We start from the raw sequence: 18682 nt of genomic DNA on the forward strand, positions 1-18682 counted from the left end.
TGCCAAAAGAAAAACATCTATTCACATGCATTCAGTTTGCCTTTAGAGGGCAATGTCCATCTTTTCTATATTTTGAACTGCCTTGGTTTACTCCACATTGCCTATTGGTTTTTATCACTTTACTTAAAAAAAAAAGAAAGAAAAAAAAAGTGTACTTTACTTGTTTTGGATGCCGAGTAAATACACAACACGTTTCCATTTCCATTTTTTTTTTTTTTATTTGACATACTGACCTGCTACAATATTGCATAGAATATGACTGCAAAAGAAAATGCTTTATTTACAGACCTCATATAAAATCTGTGGTCGAAACAGACAGCAACAGATCAAAAGACAGTTTCTGGGGGAAGAATAAATTGTAGGGATTAAAGTCATTGTTTTATATAAATAAATAAAAATACCTAGCCATGTATTCATTCAAAGTTATATAGGCTCACTATATTGTGTCATTTGCCAGTAGGCAAAACAGCACTTTATATTCATTTTTTCATATTGCACTTAGGACAAAGTGACATTTTGAGGTTTCTGATATTACAATTTCATCAGGATATATATATTTTTTTTAACTTCGCTTAAAAAATAATCTGCCAAATTAACAAGATGAGGTGATGTTTAAAGCTTGCTATTTTGTGCATCACAACCAAGCAAATTTGAGAAGGACCAAGAAAATACAAACTCTTGCTGCTTTATGTATTCTCTGTGCAACCGGTACATCAGAAGTACCGTACATTATTTGAGTAAGCCATTCACGAGTTTACAACACAGTGTAAACTCCTTTTCACCGCTGCTCTGTACATTACTGCAATACATGCTGAGACTAAACCATAATGAACATTAGTTTAAAACCAGAGGCTCCTGGGGCTGATTATTGTAAAACAAATGTCCTTCAAGAGACTGAAATTCAAGCAGCAGGACAAATTACATTTAAATGAGGCCAACGACTGAAAGCTCTCCTCGATTAACTTAACCACTTTCGCATAAAAAGTTAAAAGCTGCCTAAACTGCCTGGTCCAAAGGGAACTGAACACACAGTAGAGAACACCCCATCATTGTTCAGTTCAGAGTCAGCACAGATCAAAACCTTTACAGATATTTCAATGATAAACATCTCTTCATAATTCTGCATCATCTATGTACATGTTAATTATTACTAAGAAGAGGAGGTGAAGTACAAATCACGCTTCAAAAAACAAATAAACCCTCCTAAAGACCGAAGTCTACTGATGATATTTCACTCTTAAATAAAAGCAATATATTATCTCATGATCTTCAGTCAACAAAAAAAATAAAATAATTCAAAACACAAGAAAATGTATAAATACAAATATATATATACAAACAACACAAATAAAAAGAGAAAGAAACAAACTGATCAAGCTTACAAAGCTTAAAAAGCTACACACTTATTAGGATCCACAGCTCTCAGCATTAAAAACAGGTTGCTGATGTAACGCCAATGGTCACACCATGTTTTCTAAAATCTGTGTGTAAACTTTGTGTGTCGGGTTTTCTCTGCGGCGGTGCGTGTGTCTTGTGAGGGGGAAGGCAGGGTGGGGCGTCTGCGAGCCTGAGATTAAAGGACGACAAAGCACTTCTCTGCTGCCACCTTGAACTCTATAATTAGTTTATTATTATTAGTATTATTATATGAATATCTCATTGTATTTTTGTTGGAATGCCTAAATTTAATCCAAATTAAGACTAAGTCAGTAATGATCAGAGAGCCATCCATAGGCAAGGGAACACATTCCAACCAAATTGAACCGCTGCTTCTTGTTCTATTCCACATTAAGAACAAAGCTCCTCCCTTGAATCAAAACGATTGGTCGGGAAGAGAACGGCGCCCCTCTGGGGGCGGGGCTTGTTTTGAGTGCACCAATGCGAGTGAACACGTACCAGCTGTTGTCAAACTCTCAATGTAGCATTTACCACTAGCACGGCTCTCCACGTGACAGAAGCTGTTTGCTTTAACTCCCCCCTCCCCCCTTAATCTCGCTCTCTAGTTCTTCCCCTCCCCCTGTCTCTGCCCTGTCTTAATGCAGACCGCAGCTTGTGGCTCTTTGCATTCGATTGCACCAACTTGGAGTTCAGTGGATGTAAATGCAGCACAAATATGAAGTGCCTTTGCTCTGGTCTACCATCTTGTGTTGTAGCAGTAACTAATAACTTAAAAGTTGTGGATGAGATGGCTCAAACAGGCCTAAAACTTGTGATGAGAGGAATAAAGTAAGCAGGTGAGACTTCAGTTCGGGTTAATCGGTTTCTCGCGAGTAAGCTTGGACATTCAGAAACGGTCTTCGAGACCACAGCACAAGATGCATCCACGATCAGCTTTTTGCAGTGTAGATCACAATGAAGGACAGTATGGAGGAGATGTGGAGCCACATTCGGGTAATGGCTTCTTTAGAGGACAGAGGGTCGTGCTAAATGCTCAAAAAAGTGGCAAACAACCCATGTAGGGAAGTTCATAGGGTTAGAGCAAGAAACTCAGGCAAGTCTATGTGCGGTTCCACAGTGTGCAGTTCATCGTCGGCAGTCTTCATTCTCCATTATAGGCACTATGTTCATACGAGGGATTCGACGGTGGCTGTGTCTGACAATCATGTACGTGAAAAGTAGAAATAGCATTAAATTCCAAGTGATTAGAAAATATATATCACTTTTTACACGAGCAACAGCTCGTTCTGAAACCAAAAGTCAGAAACGTTTCGGAAAAAAGTTGAATAGAAAGATCGAGACAAAAGCATTTCTTCTACAGCTTTAGCTTTGGACTGAATCCTACCATTTGAGGAGAGGCTTTCCTGTGAACACAGAGCCATATATAAAACAATCAGCAGTTTTTTTAAAGTTATTTGGAGAGAAACCATTCAAATACAGATGTAACAATGACAGTCTTTGTATAGAGAAAGAGCTCTTGGTATCTTGAGAGGTAGTGTGAGTGCTGCATGTGCATGACATGATCTGATAATTGTAATTACTGACAGTAAATGTAATGTTTCAGAATTGAGTGGAAATCACCAAAAAAAGCTACGGCGCATCCATTATGATCCACTTTTCTTCCATCTCCTCATCTTAAAGTCACTATTCAATATAAATAAGTGTCAATGGTAATACTTCGTATTTGTTTCCAAAGTCCCTGCATATTCATATCTTAGTTTGCTTAAATATGAAGGATGGCAGCGTAAGCTCGGCCATCTGAAAAGTCTTAAAAATGTGCATTTATCCTACAGTGAGTGTGTGTCAGGCAGTTTCCTTTTATTATATATAAATATAGCAGTCCTTTGTATAAAAATAGATAAAATATTTGTTTGTTTAAAAAAAGAAAACGCGTTGTATTCATTTTCCATAGAAAACATCGGGATGGCTGAATGAGGACACTGTGGTGCGAGCTGTGGTTCAGGAGCGCACCAGGATCTCCATGATGTGGTCCAGGTCGTTGAGGTCTGAGAGACAAAGCTGCAGGCTGCTGTTGGAGGTGCAGCTGGAAAGGCTCTTGAGGCCATCATCCACCCCGCCGCTTCTCTGCGCAGGACACGGCAGAACAGAGATGTCAGAGGAGTCGTACATTGACGTGTCGATGTCCTCAAATATGTCATCTAGTGCCAAGTCTGTCAAGTAGCTGGTGGAATTTGTAATCTCAAATGAGCCGAAGAGTGAATCCAACGACCTTGTGTCGTCCTCATCAGCGAAGGATGGCAAAAGAGTCTCATTTTCGCCACCGCCCAACTGGACCTCCTCATCATCAGCCGTTGTGAGGGGAAATGAAGGGGACAGTGCTCCAGTTAGGGGTTGAGGACAGTCTAAGGGCACGGGAGGCAGGTCAGGGAAGTGCCGTGGGGTCGAGGCATGAGGGAGTGAGGGGCCGAGCAGGGCTGGTGGCAAACAGGTTTCCCCTTCCTGTCTCATCTCCTGCTGAATCTGGCGGAGGGTGTTGGCCAGCAGGACCGAGCGGTGTAGGCTGGGTTCAGCTCGCCGCTGGCAGCTTTGTAGCTTGTCCAGACACAAGTCCAGCACCAGCTGCCTCTGCTGAGGATATGGCAAGTCCTGGGAAGGGTCCTCACATGTGCTCAGCTTACGTTTCACCCCCCTGCCCAACATGTACCTACAGACAAGAACAAAGGAAAGTTAGGAAAAACTGGACAGGAACACTTCGTTAGCTGACCTACCTTGCAGTGAAATCAAACAATGCAAAAAGGAGCATGACAATTACTTGTACTTCAAGCTTCATCTGACAATATAGTTTGCAAGAACACATCAGAGGGATGTTATGTAGCAACTCTAATGTTAATTCGCAAGTGAGACGCATTGAACAAGCCTCTCTATAGACCACTGATCTATAGATCAGTCTGGTCACAGAACAATTTAAATCCCATAGGTGGGTCAATGACACATAAAAGTGTCCACAATAAATAGAACAAAAATAATCTCAAAACAAATGGGCAAAGTTTTTTACAAAAATAATTTTTAAGAAAGATTTCAATATAGTGAGTTATGTGGTGTAATCAAGTAAAAAGAAGTAATATTTATGACTGAAAATGTTCTCCTTACACATTGAATAGACCTTAGTCAGGTAGTGGCATGTTTAATTTTTGACAGGAATGAATGAAAGTGGGGCTGTGAGGAATAGAAGTACAGCTTGTTCAATGGATTGCACCGTTGTTTAACAGCATGTCAGTTGTCCAGCTGACAAAACTTCTTTATAAAAACTAGCGCTGCCCCCCAATAGTCGACTCAATGTTAATCGATGAGAAGAGGCTTAGCTGACCAAATTGTAATTATTCGGGTATTCACAGAAAAAAAGTCACAGAGTCCGACGGACAGATCATTAACACGGCAATGTGGTAATTATGTCGGTCAGGAAATCCAACCGTTCGCCTTTCACCCATCGACATCAAATATGGCTTCTCATTTGAAACAAGTAGTTACTAAATTTTAGCCACTTTACATAGATGCTCGCTAGCTCTAACATTAATGCTAAGATAAATGTGCACTATTATTAGGCACATAACCAAGTGCTAGTGTGGAGTGTGAATGCTAAATTAGTACAGAGCTAACTGAAAGACATGTTTAATGTAGCATGCATTTCTCTCTATAGACACATTCACTATACTGTGGAGATGACGAGCCAGCATTGTTCTTTGCAGCCGACACTGACTCAGAAAACACTAGTTTATTAATAAATTAAAAAGTTCAGACAGTCTCCTGCTTTTCCCCCCTAACACATTCATAATCATTACTTTTGCCGGTGCGCTTCAAGATAATGATATTATGGTCTAGTATTTCTCTGTAATGTACAACAATGTTAACAATATGACATTTAATATTCTTTCTAAGCCCTGAAACTCAAACTATTTTCCAATGCCACATCCCAAGTATATATTTAAGTCATTAAATGAATATCATAAATGTGTGACTAGTCGACCGATGGCTTAAACGAATGACTACATGTCGACTAGAAAAATCTTTAGTCGGGGCAGCCCCAATAACTTTCAGTAGATAAAATCTCCATCAAACATTTTGAAGTTTTGAAAGTTGTAATTTCTGTAACTACATGTGATCTAGGACCTTTACAAGAATGCTTCCATGTTCTACTGTTTCCTGCAGAGTCCATTGCGCAGTTTTCTCCAGTTATTAACTTTGCATGATGATAACACAACTGTGAATGTAACAGCACCATGACAGTCATTCTTGACGAACACTTTTGCCTTGAAATTTGACTTATCTGAAACTCGACTGATAACAAAGCTTTAACCCGACACAGCTCCTTCTCATCCCAGAGTGGGGCTTCCAGAGAGGTGGATGCATTAGCTGAAGCTCCTCCTGTCTGCGACTGCAGTACACTTGAGAATAAGATCATGCTTCATTAGCGCTCCCTTCACACAGCGGAGGAGGATACGCAGCACAGGAGCGCAATGCTTCCTGCTGCAGCTCTCCAAAGCCTTCTATCCTGCGAGCGATACTTACAAGCAAAGACCTCTTTCAAGTCTAATACATTCTTAAAAACCAGCGTCCCAAAAAGGGTTTTTCACAGCGATGCCATGCCATAGAAGAGCCATTTTTTTCTGTGCATTTGAAATGTTAATCATGGAACTTCCAATGCTAATAAAGAACCTTTATTTTTAAGAGTATATGGAGACTGCCATGACCCTTACCCTGTCAAATCTAAATCGTAGAAGTATGAGGCAATTTTTCAGTTAATCTAAAATATGCAATTTCACACTCAAAGCTACATATTCCAAGCCACAATTTTTGTTTGAGCCAAACATTTATGCACAAAGAAGAGCGAAATGTGGCTTGTGGGCACACGATTTGAATCCCAACCATAACTGCTCTGTCAGATAGCCGCCTCGGATCTAATGAGCTGGAGTTGGAGTGGAAAGGGCTGTAAATGTGAGAGACTGTCTATCCACCTCTGCGCTCTCTGTTGTGTAGGCGCCCCCCTCTCTACATCCATCACTCTGAACGAAGGCAGACATCCCCCGCAGGTCTGGTCACTGACTGCTCTTCTCTCTACTGCAGGGTGCACAGGAAGCTGCAAGAGCCAAGAAGAGCCTCTCGTGTTCAGAAGTGAGATGGATGCAATGCATTACACTGCGAAGTCTCCATCCCATCATATAGAAAATATGCAGTCTGAAGTCTTAGTTTAGGTAATAGATACAGTGACGTGAACCTTAAATGAGGCATGAAGGGAAAGACAAGGAAGAATAACATTTAATTAATTAAAAGAACAACTTACACCATTTGTTATTAAAACAATTTTAAACACTTTCAATGCTCAGAAACAGCCCGAGCATGTGTGGCGCATGCATGGACTGCAGCGATCAAGTGTGTCACGCTGAGGCTAGCAGTTATATAACCATCCATGCTAGCAGAGCACTCTGGGCTATATTCCTGCTCAGCCCTATAGGTGCCTTTCACAAAGTAGTCACAAGGCTTCGAAAGGGACATTTTGTATTCCTGCAGATTTCACAGCTGAATTCAGGCAGGAGCACACATGTGTCTCTATCAGCAACAGAAAGCTATAAATGAAACGCGAGCGAGCAAACCACCTCTACACAAAAACAGTATAACCAATTAGAATATGAAGTGGAAGAATTTATATTACATATGGTTAAAGGTTCGAAAAAGTTTATAATGACTGATCCTTGCACATTAAATTTTGCTTTATAAAGCTTCTTTAAAGGTGCTCTAAGCGATGTTGGGTGACGTCACTTCTTGTTGACGTTCAAAGTATTGTCAAACAAAACGGAGGCTAGCTCGACCCTCCCTCCTCCTCATCTCGTCCCCCTCCCCTCCATGCTTTTCCAATGTAAATTCAGGACTTTGCGTGTTCCTTTTTTGCTAATTGTTCATCGGAACGTCGTCTCTTTGGTCGTGTGTCGGCCATATCAAAATTCAAGAGAATTTAATTTTAACGTTAGTCGTTGTCTAGGACATCTCTCCTCTAGCTAACTTCCCTCTTCATGCTTCTCTCTCCTCCACTCCCCACACCCCCCTTCATGTGCACGCGCACTAACCCTCCAACCCCAAATCATTCTTGTCGGTTATTGGCTGGAACACTGTTTGTTATGTTTTGTGGTCCAGGTTGGGTCAGTTTGTTTTTGTTGCCGTTTGTGGAGCCTGGGCTGCCTACAGAGACCGCGTTTTTTTTACAGTGTGTTCAGGGGACAGGCAGCTAGCGGATAGTGGGGAGATGTTTGCTGTATGTGACAAAAAAAATTTCGGCCTAAAAAACGCGTGACATCGCTTAGAGCACATTTAAAGAAGGCAACTGAACAACTTGGAATTTGACCTGGTCTCTATAAAGTCTCGCAGCTTTAAAGCAGCAAGACATGATTTAAATTGGGCCCCTCTGGTTAGTCGGGCCTGTGTGGTCTGCTTGCCATGGCAACAGCGGTGGATGAGAGACTGGCGCTTGAGTGGCACACAGAGTCTGCAGCTCAAAGACAATAAGCACAACTACAGAGACAACCATCAAAGTGGGTGAACACAATAGGATCCATAGAAGCAGCATTGCAGCAAAATATGTTGGGTTGCATCAGTTCAGGTCTGCACATATACATGATGGTACTTCAGCCTTTTTTTTCTATTTTTTTTTTTTTTACACCTAGTGGTAAATCAAAAGTGAGGCCCACCATGGAAGTCCCACCATGACTACACAATACACAAACAGAGACCAACCGATACTGAATTTTTATATGCCTAATAACCAAAATGCTGAATTAATTTTTCATATTTCTGCAGTTTGACAATAAAAACCATGATCATTATTTGTTAATAATAAATAACACTCAATATTATTACCTTTATTATTATTTATTAATGAATTATTATTGAATAAAACTTTAATATTAACAACGATTATGTTGTCCTTAATGTATTGGTTAAATGTTACTGTGTGAAGTGTAGTCTCAATAAAAGACTACTGTACTTGTATGATGGCGAGTAAAAAAAGAAAAAAGAAAAAAACATTCAGTGTTTTAAAGACGGTCAAGTTAGCATTCATACTGATTGTGAAACGCGCAAAAGAGGCTGAACATCTGAGAAGTGCACTGTACTTTATACTGCTGCTACTTTAACTTACAGCAGCAAACCAAAGCATAACTGAATACCAACCTTGTGCCACACAAAGATATACAACAGTTTCACTTAAGGTAAAGAGATAAGGACTTCATTTCCATCACTGTGTGGTTAGTACCTAAAATAAAAAAATAAATTGAACTGAAGACCACATAGTGACAGACACAGCATTGAAATGATCTTTAGTCACACTCACAGCACTGAAATGATCTTTAGTCACACTCTGAGCACAAGATAAAGAGTTTCTTTAACTCGTATACTGGTTTGCATTATGATACTTTCTGTACAAGAGCAAACCAAACTGATGTGGTTGTATTTTAAAAAAAATCTTTTTCCTCTTTCAGTTTCCCTCCCTTGGCCCTCCCACTGCCCCATTATATGCAGTCACGATAAGAGGAGAGCAGGAAAGTCTTTAAGAAAAAAAAAGAGAGGATGTACGTAAGCCAGAGCGAGCAGGAGAATCAAGAAAGGTTAGTCAGAGAGAAAAAGGGAGGAGAAAGATGGATTGAATTGAGGACTGTAAGTAAATGCACAGGGGGTTGACTGAGTAGGAGGGAGGGAGTAGGTGGCAAATGCCATTGACAAGCCGACTAAGTCTTGAATAATGAACCATTGGGTACACAGGCCGGATGTCTTAGTTTGGGCAGCTTTGTAACTGGGCGGCTCCAACAGACTGAAAAAGTGACTCAGGGTGTTAGTCCCGCTGACAGACGTGAACAAACGCTCATATACAGCACGCTTGTCTTTATCAATGGTCTATCTTTTGAGTTAGTGGTGGAACATCTAGAAAGAGATTCAGATGGATTTTAACAAATTTACTATGGCATTCTCTTTCCAAAAGATGGCTGAACCTGAAACTGCACTTTAAATCACTTTAAATCACAGTATGAAACACATAATTACTCCTTAAAAATTGATGTAAAATTTCACATTCATTCGAATAATAAGAATTTTTGGTAAAACCGAAAACACTTGATTTGCATTCATGTAACGTTACTCTTGACTTTCGCTTTTGCGTTGTTTACAAAACATGCATCTGAAAAATCGTAAGGATATTTTATTCTTTAAAAATAAGTTTAGTTAGAAAAAGAAAATTGTCCAGTAACATTTCGACTGAACGTTAGTCGGGTCCAAATATCAGTGTGGCAAAATCGATCCCGTTACGCAACCGAGACCACGTACGACTTACAGGAGACAGAAAGCGGGAGGTACAAAAGTTGTGTTTATATGTTCACAGCGATCTAGAATAAAACAATTATTGTGTATAAACAAATCATTTTGCTAGGACTCCTCCGGTTGTAAATAAACTAGTGTGTAACGGAGTAGCAACAACTCAAAGCTCAAGTATCATCATCAACATAAACTCGAGTTGTTACGTAAAGCGGGACAGTGCTGATCAGTGCTTATATGTAAAATAATTTTCAAAAACAAAATGATACCTAAAAGACCGCCGACCAGATTCAAGTGTCATTCAAAAAACAGTTTATGACTACAAGTCTTTACCTTGACGAGGAGAGGACACCATCATCTCCGCCGGGCTCAACTTCCTTCTTCACAACAGGGGACTCCACATCCAGTCGACACATTGATACAGTGGGAATACCGTTTTTTCTTTTCATGGACGCCTCGAACGCTTTGATATCCCTTTGACCCATACCATTATGTTTGCCTCAACCAGTTGCTTCGTTGTTTAGCGTTTATTACAACCAACTACTCTCGCAAGACGTGAGCGCGCACTGCTAGCCTCCGCGGCTAAGCTCACAGTGATGCGCAGGGAATTAGCCAGTTAGCTAGTTCGTACTTGGCAAAGTACGGTCTCTGTCTAATATGGAACTACGAAATGAATTTACACGAGTTACTCGAACGACCGCTACATTCTCTTTGCTGATAAAAATAAGACGTACGTTTGTTTAAATCGGTCGCTGAACTCCGCGTTGAGCTTCTGGTCCAAAGTCTGAACATTATTTTGCGCAAAACTACGCGACAGACCGCGCAGGCACGAGAGCCGAACTCTCGATATACTGTAGAATCAACGGGAAAAGAACTCAGCTGATTGACGGTCGTCAGATGGCATGGATGTGATTGGTCGAACGCGACCTCAGACCCGCCTAGTAACTGCCCCTGATTGGTGGAACGCGTGTTCTGCCCCCACCCATCTAGTCTATCACATTAGTCCCTCATACATGCCCACAGACCGAAAACGTGACTGTTTGGAGCACGGGCTACCGTACGGACTATGGTACATCTGCATTGTAAATGGCACGTTTGTGGCTTTTCATTTCCTTTTTGCTTTTTTGCCAAGCAAACCATATCTATTTTAGGAAAACTATCTGAATACTATACATGATGACAGCTATATTTTTGTTGAATTTCTCTAAATGATGCATAAAGCTGATTTATTTTAGTTGAATCTGATACGTTAGGTAACAAAACCTCACAACAAGTGGGTTGGATAATACAACAATTTCTGACATACAACCTAATAATATCCGCGAGCGAGCGGAGGGGTTTAAACATTGACGTTCACTGAGTCAAATCTGCTGACGTCACTTGCGTCAGAATTCACTCCGTACTGAATAAAACAATGACGTTGATTTTTAGGAATGGATGTAGTACTGTACGTTGTCTCTGGTAAAATGTAAAGTTTTGTGCGTGTAATATTAATATACACGTTTTTGTGTTTTCCTGACATTACTAACAATTAATAGTCAAGTCAATTCTCCATTACATGAAAACATTCAAACCAGTTTAGAAAAAATAAATCGACACCAAAACCATGTCATCACTTTATACCCAACTCAGTTACTGGGCAATCTTGCCACTTCAAAGTCACACTTCTCACCCAACAAATGTTCTCTGTGCTCATCTACAGACGTTGATGACTATGATGACAGCTTAATAATTACACCATTAATAAAAAACACACAGAATTGTTTTCATAAGATGTACCTTTTATTAAAAAACGTTAAAAAAGCTACAATGCTCATATAAAATGTTTATACTCTATACTAGTTTAAGATCATACAATAAAAAAATCCTCTTAGAATTTAAGTGAGACACAATGTAGAAGAACACAATTATCAAAATGTAATAACCTATAATTTGCACAAACATAGTTTATGCAAAACTTTACTTTAGGCAAAAACAAATAATATATATGTAACAACGGGAAAATGTTGGGTAAAATAAAACCATCTCTTGTTGACTGATTCTGAAGTATAAAAAAAATACTGTACTAAATGCATTTTAAACACTTCATACACAGAAAGTGTTATGACACTCAATGCATAGAACTAGACAAATGTCTTCTCATTATGAGGGGTCTAGAGGACTAATAGACAGATATACTTATGCCATTCACCCATATTAAAAGAGTTAACTTGCTTAAAATCAATACTTAAACCAATGATTGGCGCAAATCAACTTACAAAGCACTAATTCTGTGACCGATTTACTATGAGCAAAAGGCTTTGGTCAATCAGTCCCCTAGAGTTAAAAAGCCACCCTGAGTTTGACCACAGCCAATACTCACCATTTGCAGAAAATAAATTAAATAAATTAAGTCACAATATAGAATGGGTTGGCCCCATTATACTTCATTTGTTGATTAGACAAAATATAAGAACGTTGATGTCTAACAACAAACAAAACCTACGGCTGAGCTGATTGACAGCCAACTGCAATCAAACCTTGAGAGGAAAAAAAAAATACTTTCAATGTGCAAACAAGCACATAAATGTAAAACATGCATCATGGTATGTATATTTGGTGCTTTTTTGCATACTGTTGTATTGAATTAAGTTCCTTCAGTTTATGGATTTTGATAAACAGAAAAGTTGAGTTGTTGCACATAAGAATCTAATCTCTTCGTTTAAAATCAATCTGCAGAACATGTACATAATGTACAGTAACATATTACAAGAAGAATCTATTGTAAAAAATATATATTTATGTACACATTTTAGACAATCTTTTGTCTTCTTATGAAAATATCCCAAGCTTTACAACGTTTGTATACATCTTGTTCTGCTCTCTGTAGTGTCATGAGTATAACAAATAAATTAAATAATAAAATAAAAAAAAACACACACACACACACGTCTGGACAGACAAATACAGAAAAAAATTATTAAAACATACAAAGGGTATGCAAATAATATGACTATGGTCAGCTCATAAAATCAAGGCCATCCTTCACAAGACATCAACTCTTTTCCCTGAAAGGACTCCAGACTTTACTTGCATTCCATAAGGAACAGAAAAGCCATTAACATTAAGACAAGCGTGTAAGTCTCTGAATAAGGTGTAACCTAAGAACCCACAATGATTTCCATGATGTGATCCAGTTCATTGAGATCAGAACGACAGTTCGGTGTTGACATTATGGAAGGAGAACTGTGTGAAGGTCCCAAGCTGTCAAGGAGGTCATAAGGGCCCATCTTGGGTGCACTCTGCATGCCGGTCAGCATGGTGTCCAGATCATAGTAGGAGGTGTCCACATCGGAGAAAAGCTCCTCAAGAGCAGAGTCTGGACCCGGTGAACCGTTTTTTATTTCAAATGTCCCAAAAACTTGTCCAATGGTCTTTGGACCCTCAGTGGAAACCTCATCCTCGTTGTCGATCTCCTCATCTTCTCCTGAACCAAGTCTAGAGTCTTCAAGGACCTCTTCATCCCTCTCTATGCCACTGAGCTCATTCTTCTCCCAGCACTGGCCCATACGCCCTGCCAGATAGACATTAGAAACAGTATCTCTAACTGAAACGGAGCACAGCGTTTCATCAGCTACCACCTCCTCTTCACGGCAACCTTCGTAGCTGATGACAGAAAAGACCTTAGGTTCTGCATCCTGCTCCCGTGACCTGCAAAGGACCTCAGTGGCCACCAAACGCTCAGAGGGGCTCTGGCCTGCACTGCAGAATGCTTCAGTGACCATATGCCAGCTGCCATCATGGGTCATCTCCTCCTGAATCTGCCTGACCGTGTTGGCAATGAGAACCGAGCGGCAGAGGTTGGGCTCCACCAGCATGTGGCACAACTGCAGCTTAATGAGGGACATGTCCAGCAGCGACTGCCGCTGCAAGCTGTACGAGGATGCCACCCTGGCACCTAGCAGGCCTTCTTCGGATATCTCTTCACCACCATCGGAAAATTTACGCTTGGTGCCCTTGGAGAACATGTTTAGCCTACAGACAAAAGACAAAAAAACAAAAAACAAAAAAAAACAGGATATTGATGGTTAGTTCACATTCATCCACTCCTGTTTAGGGAATCAAGTCAATCCTGACAATATAAGAACTATAACATAAAACCAATAGTGGAGTTGTCAAAAAGTACCAAGTTCGGTACCAAGTCGGTACTGAAATTTAAAAGATGTAACACTATGAGCGCTGTTGAGCAGAATCGTAAACACCTCTGATTGCCCATTGGACTCACGCGCTCATCAGATATGTCTGTGATTGGCTACAATGATCAGCGCTTCAAAAACAAGTTGTAAATATACATCAATGACGCTTTTCACCGAGCGCTTACACATTACAGACGGAAGCATTTGAAAGCAGGCGGCCCGGTTTCAAACGCTCCTGCTTTTTAAAACACTTCCCTGTGCTCTCAAGCGCTCCCGTGCCTTGATCATTGAAGCCAATCACAGACATATCCGATGAGCGCGTGAACACAATGGCCAATCAGAGGCATTTACGATTCTGCTCAACAGCACTCAAAGCGTCACAATTTTTAAATTTCAGTACAGACTTGGTACCGAAGTCGAGACTTTTTGACAACTCTAATCAATAGAAATGTCAATGACAAAGGATAAATTCAAGAAGCATCATTCTATGAAAATGCAGTTAAGTGAATTCAGCCTAACAAAAACATACGAACAACAAATCCAAAGTGAAAATATTCTCTTAGAACACCTAAAAAGTATAAAAATGCGCGGTGAGTATATTTAAATAAATCATATAATAATATATATAAAATGGATAATTAACTTATGTGTGATTAATTACTTGCATATTAGAATAATAAATTATAATCGAAATTAAATACCAGATATTGGTGAGTAGAGCCTAATAAACTATGGATCAACTAAATGCTTTAGTCTAATTGAAAATTAATTAAACAAACTAACTCCTACATTTAGAATATTTTTGAGGCCACAGATCACATCTTACATTCATGGTCAATCCACAGCCACCTTAAGTATGAAAAATTCATTTTGTAATATAGACATTTGCCCATGAGGAGGATCTTTTTTTCTTTATTTTTTTAAAGTAGAAAGTAATCTACACTAGATTTAGTTAACAAAATGTTGGAATTATGCTTCAAGCCTTTGAATATGAATAAAAATGGAGGTGAAAGTAGATACCCCAAACAGAAAGTCTAATGTGGAGAGCCACAGTACTGAGACGAGGAGTCCCTGTCTCCGTGGCCAGCCAACCAGGGTTACAGGAGCCTAAAAGTAACAAACATGCATCCAGTATAGGAAAAACACATGACACCAACCAGCATGACAAAGCACATTATCTGTCATCACACCAGCTCTTGACCGACTGAGTGTTTGTGAGCATGTGTGTATGTATGTAGGGAAGAGAAGGGAGGGGGGCACAGGGACCTCTGATCAGCTACTTTTGTCAAATACTGGTGGGTAGGTGAGAGGTGGGGAAGACATAAGACGAAAGCTAAACAATGGTAATGAGTTACATTTTACACATCAAACTCTATGCAAAACAAGCAAACCAACAAATTCATTGAGTGCAAGCACACACAAAAATCCACCACATAAATTGCAAAGTCATTTCATGTTAAGAGGGATGACTTAACATAATGGAGATGATTTGCTTGACAGTTACCAAGATCACACACAAGAACTTTAAACCCATAACCACATTGTTAACCAGATATATTAATGGCATGGTGGTTTGCCTACCTGAAGCATGGGTGACATCCCAGCACTGTTGAAAAAAAGACCAGAGTGCAAGCTGACACACATCCACTGCAACTAAAACTACAACCAACATTTCGTATACCAGCACTGTATTCTGTTTATGTAATAGAGAGTGCTGCAGGAATGAGTCCTAAAACCCAGAAACGAGTTAGCATTTTTTAACCTCTGATTCCATCATCCCAAAGTCAATAGGTTTATGGATAAATACCTAAAAAATAAAGTCTGATTAAAAAAAAACCCTCAAGATATCTTCATTCATGTTTTATTCTATGACATTAAAATACATCAGTAATACCCCACTCCTGATTTTTATGCTTGTATGTCTTGAAAAAGGCAGTTGCTAACAAGTGGGTCTACAGAGGCTATCACATCACATCAAACAGGAAAACTCATCTACCGCTTTTACAGCCTCATTGTATTTATACTCAACTATTCTATCTCAAACTTTCCAAATTGTAGACTTTTTGTCGGAAACCCAGTGATGGTGACGTTGAAGTCAAATAACCATGGTATAGTTTGTTTATAGTAACTTTAACTTTTTACTTCTGTCAATTGTGTTTAGGCATCGGAATTCATAAAAGTTGTTTTCATTTGTGATGATTATGATGAACAAAACGGGTGAGAAGAATCATTAAATTTTGTTCATTACAAAGCTTATTTTTTTGCAATTATCCAAATGTCAATGTAAAAATACTATATGTTTTTTTTGTCAATGGTACAGGGTGATGCTAACTTCTGGGCTGGCCTACAAAAATATGTTATCCCTGCTGCACTCTATATCTAGAAAGATTTTCAGGAGATCTTCATTTGCCCTTAGGTATAAGAGTTAAGGAATTCTACAGAACTGACATTCTTATTCTACAAGTTGTGACACAAAATTAATTAAAAGAAATATATATATATTTTAAAAATCCTTCCAGTAGCTGGAGTCTAAGCTACATCAAACTTACAGCGAAGGAGGCAATGTGTAATTCATCCACAGTGAACGTATCATACAGGCTCCACCCAGACAGACTCACTTCCCCTCCCCCACCGCACTGACGTGGTCAAAAGTGCGCTACTGGGTAAGTAACAAAATAAATAAAAAGCCAGTGAAATAAACACCCAAACTCTTAATACGAAGATTCGATAAACAATAATCCACTAGATGTATATAAAAAGGAGGTTACTCACAGACTCCCTGACATGCGAGACGGGGAAACAAAGGTATAAACCTCTCTGCTGAGACGACAAAGATGGAAGCCATTTTGATTTTTCAAACGGGTCCGCTGGCTAGTCAACTTCGCCTCGTTTACGGCCAACCCAAACAGCATCTTCAACTTTTCCACACGTTTACCGTGTCGACAAAATGCACATGAGAGTGAAATATATACTTCGAAAACACACATGACATGTAAAGGCAAATAACAGGGGCGGCTAAACATGGACCGCACGGTCACTTCCGCAAACATGCCGCTTTTCGAAATCGACCGCGCATTTAACCATCGCGGATCGAGATCTTCTAAAGCGGCGCGACTACATAATATATATTTTATTTAAAAAGCACATCCCAGTAGGCTAAGACTTACCTCGTGTTTTTTTGGTGGCGAGCGTCATAAGCGTTTCGTAGGCCTGGTTTAATACTGAAGCTGCAGCTCCTTCGGCCTCACCAGCACAGATTGCAGTGAGCATAGCATACGGCAAGCAGCAAGAGGCAGCCAGCTGCAGCAGTGAAAGGGCCGATGGGGGCGGACGCTTTTGCATCTTGATCGACAGCAGGCCATCGCAGGAACGGGGAGCCCCGAACAAAAGCGTCTGTGATTCTACCCATGGGCCCCAACTTTAACAATGCACATCTTGTTTTTGAGGAATCTTAAAAATCAAATGGACATGCACGAATTTATGATTTCACAAAGTACACACTGAGTTATTTATTGGTCCCATTTCTCAGCCATTCCCACTGCAGCCCGACATTCAGAAAATCAATTAGCATAATAAGATCCACTTTTTATTGAAAAGTAAATTGAAGACAGTGCCAGACATTTATTTTGTTATACTGTGGCTATATTTGCACAATATACATGGTTTTCAGGGTTATTTTTTAAGATGTGAACACTGAAAAAAATGATTCGTTGAATTTAATAAAAAATGTTATGGTAAGTGGTTACACACAATTGATTTTAGCTACATTTAAACAAATGCATTAAGTTGAACTTAATCAATTTTAGTTCAACTTAATGCATTTGTTTAAATGTAGCTAAAATCAATTGTGTGCAACCACTTACCATACTTTTTTTTATTAAATTCAACGAATCATTTTTTTCAGTGAAGATGTATTGATTTTATGTAGGCTATCGCTAATCTAATTCAAATGCTTAAATTGAATCAATTAATTTAACATTTAAATAGTTTCTGTATCCTGGAGAATATGCAGATGTTTGAGAGGCCATTGGAAGAGATACAAACTGTAAAACTGAAAATAAAAGCAATATTCTGAGGAAAAACAAAACAGCCTATTTTTTTCCCTTAGTCTGTTGGGAACAGCTGGAATTTTTCAGAGGTATTTTTATGTTACCCTTGCCTTGCACTTGAAAACCAAATTTACTTGTAGGCCTATAGTATTTTTATAGATCTGTCAAAAGCTTTTGATACAGTTAATCTTTACATTTAGTTGGAAAAGCTGTATAATTATGGTTTTCATTATATTACTTATACATGGTTGGAAAATAAATAAATAAATAATAGAAGACAGTTTGTTTGCTTTAAGGGTTGCTATTCTAGCAAAGCAAGATTACTCTGGGGTTCCTCAGGGGTCCATTCTTGGACCCTTACTATTTCTTATTTATATAAATGATTTGTCTGTTTCAAATATTCTTACTCCAAGAATGTTTGCTGATGACACAACCTTAGTTCTTTCTCACTCAAATTTTAATTAATCGATTAAGAATGTAAATGATGGTCTTATTGCTTATGCTAATTGGTTTAATTTAAATAAATTATTTTAAAACATAAATAAAATCTAATTTTATTATTTTTAGTGGTAAAAAATGATACCCTAAGGATTTATCAAGGTGCCTCAAGTGTTGACTACAACATTTCTGGGAGTTTATGTTGATGAGAGTTGGAGGGAACAAGCTGACTATGAGCTGACTATATAATTTATCCATATCTCTCATATT

At 39.1% G+C, this 18682-nt stretch overlaps 2 protein-coding genes across 11 annotated transcripts; both read right to left on the minus strand.

Moving 5' to 3' along the window:
• Window positions 1–222: 222 nt before the first annotated feature.
• On the minus strand, window positions 223–10631 carry LOC311068639 (cell division cycle-associated protein 4). The gene is made up of 2 exons (XM_084091216.1): window positions 10084–10631; window positions 223–4102 (listed from the first exon to the last, which is right to left on the minus strand). Exons 1-2 carry the CDS (start codon window positions 10233–10235, stop codon window positions 3397–3399), a joined length of 858 nt encoding a protein of 285 aa, XP_083947342.1. The 5' UTR covers window positions 10236–10631; the 3' UTR covers window positions 223–3396.
• An 879-nt stretch (window positions 10632–11510) lies between these two features.
• On the minus strand, window positions 11511–17996 carry cdca4 (cell division cycle associated 4). 10 transcript variants are annotated; one of them, XM_084091732.1, is made up of 6 exons: window positions 17093–17226; window positions 16698–16843; window positions 16475–16584; window positions 15507–15531; window positions 14946–15032; window positions 11511–13764 (listed from the first exon to the last, which is right to left on the minus strand). In XM_084091732.1, the coding sequence occupies exon 6, from the start codon at window positions 13755–13757 to the stop codon at window positions 12891–12893; it is 867 nt and encodes a 288-aa protein (XP_083947858.1). In that variant the 5' UTR covers window positions 13758–13764; window positions 14946–15032; window positions 15507–15531; window positions 16475–16584; window positions 16698–16843; window positions 17093–17226; the 3' UTR covers window positions 11511–12890. The 10 variants fall into 10 exon arrangements, with proteins under 10 accessions (XP_083947858.1, XP_083947861.1, XP_083947859.1 ...); XM_084091735.1 differs by lacking the exon at window positions 15507–15531 and having other exon boundaries at window positions 16475–16581; XM_084091733.1 differs by lacking the exon at window positions 15507–15531.
• Window positions 17997–18682: the final 686 nt, after the last annotated feature.

The sequence above is a fragment of the Abramis brama genome (genome assembly GCF_963993115.1).
Source record: "Abramis brama genome assembly, chromosome: 18".
NCBI classification, from domain to species: Eukaryota; Metazoa; Chordata; class Actinopteri; order Cypriniformes; family Leuciscidae; genus Abramis; species Abramis brama.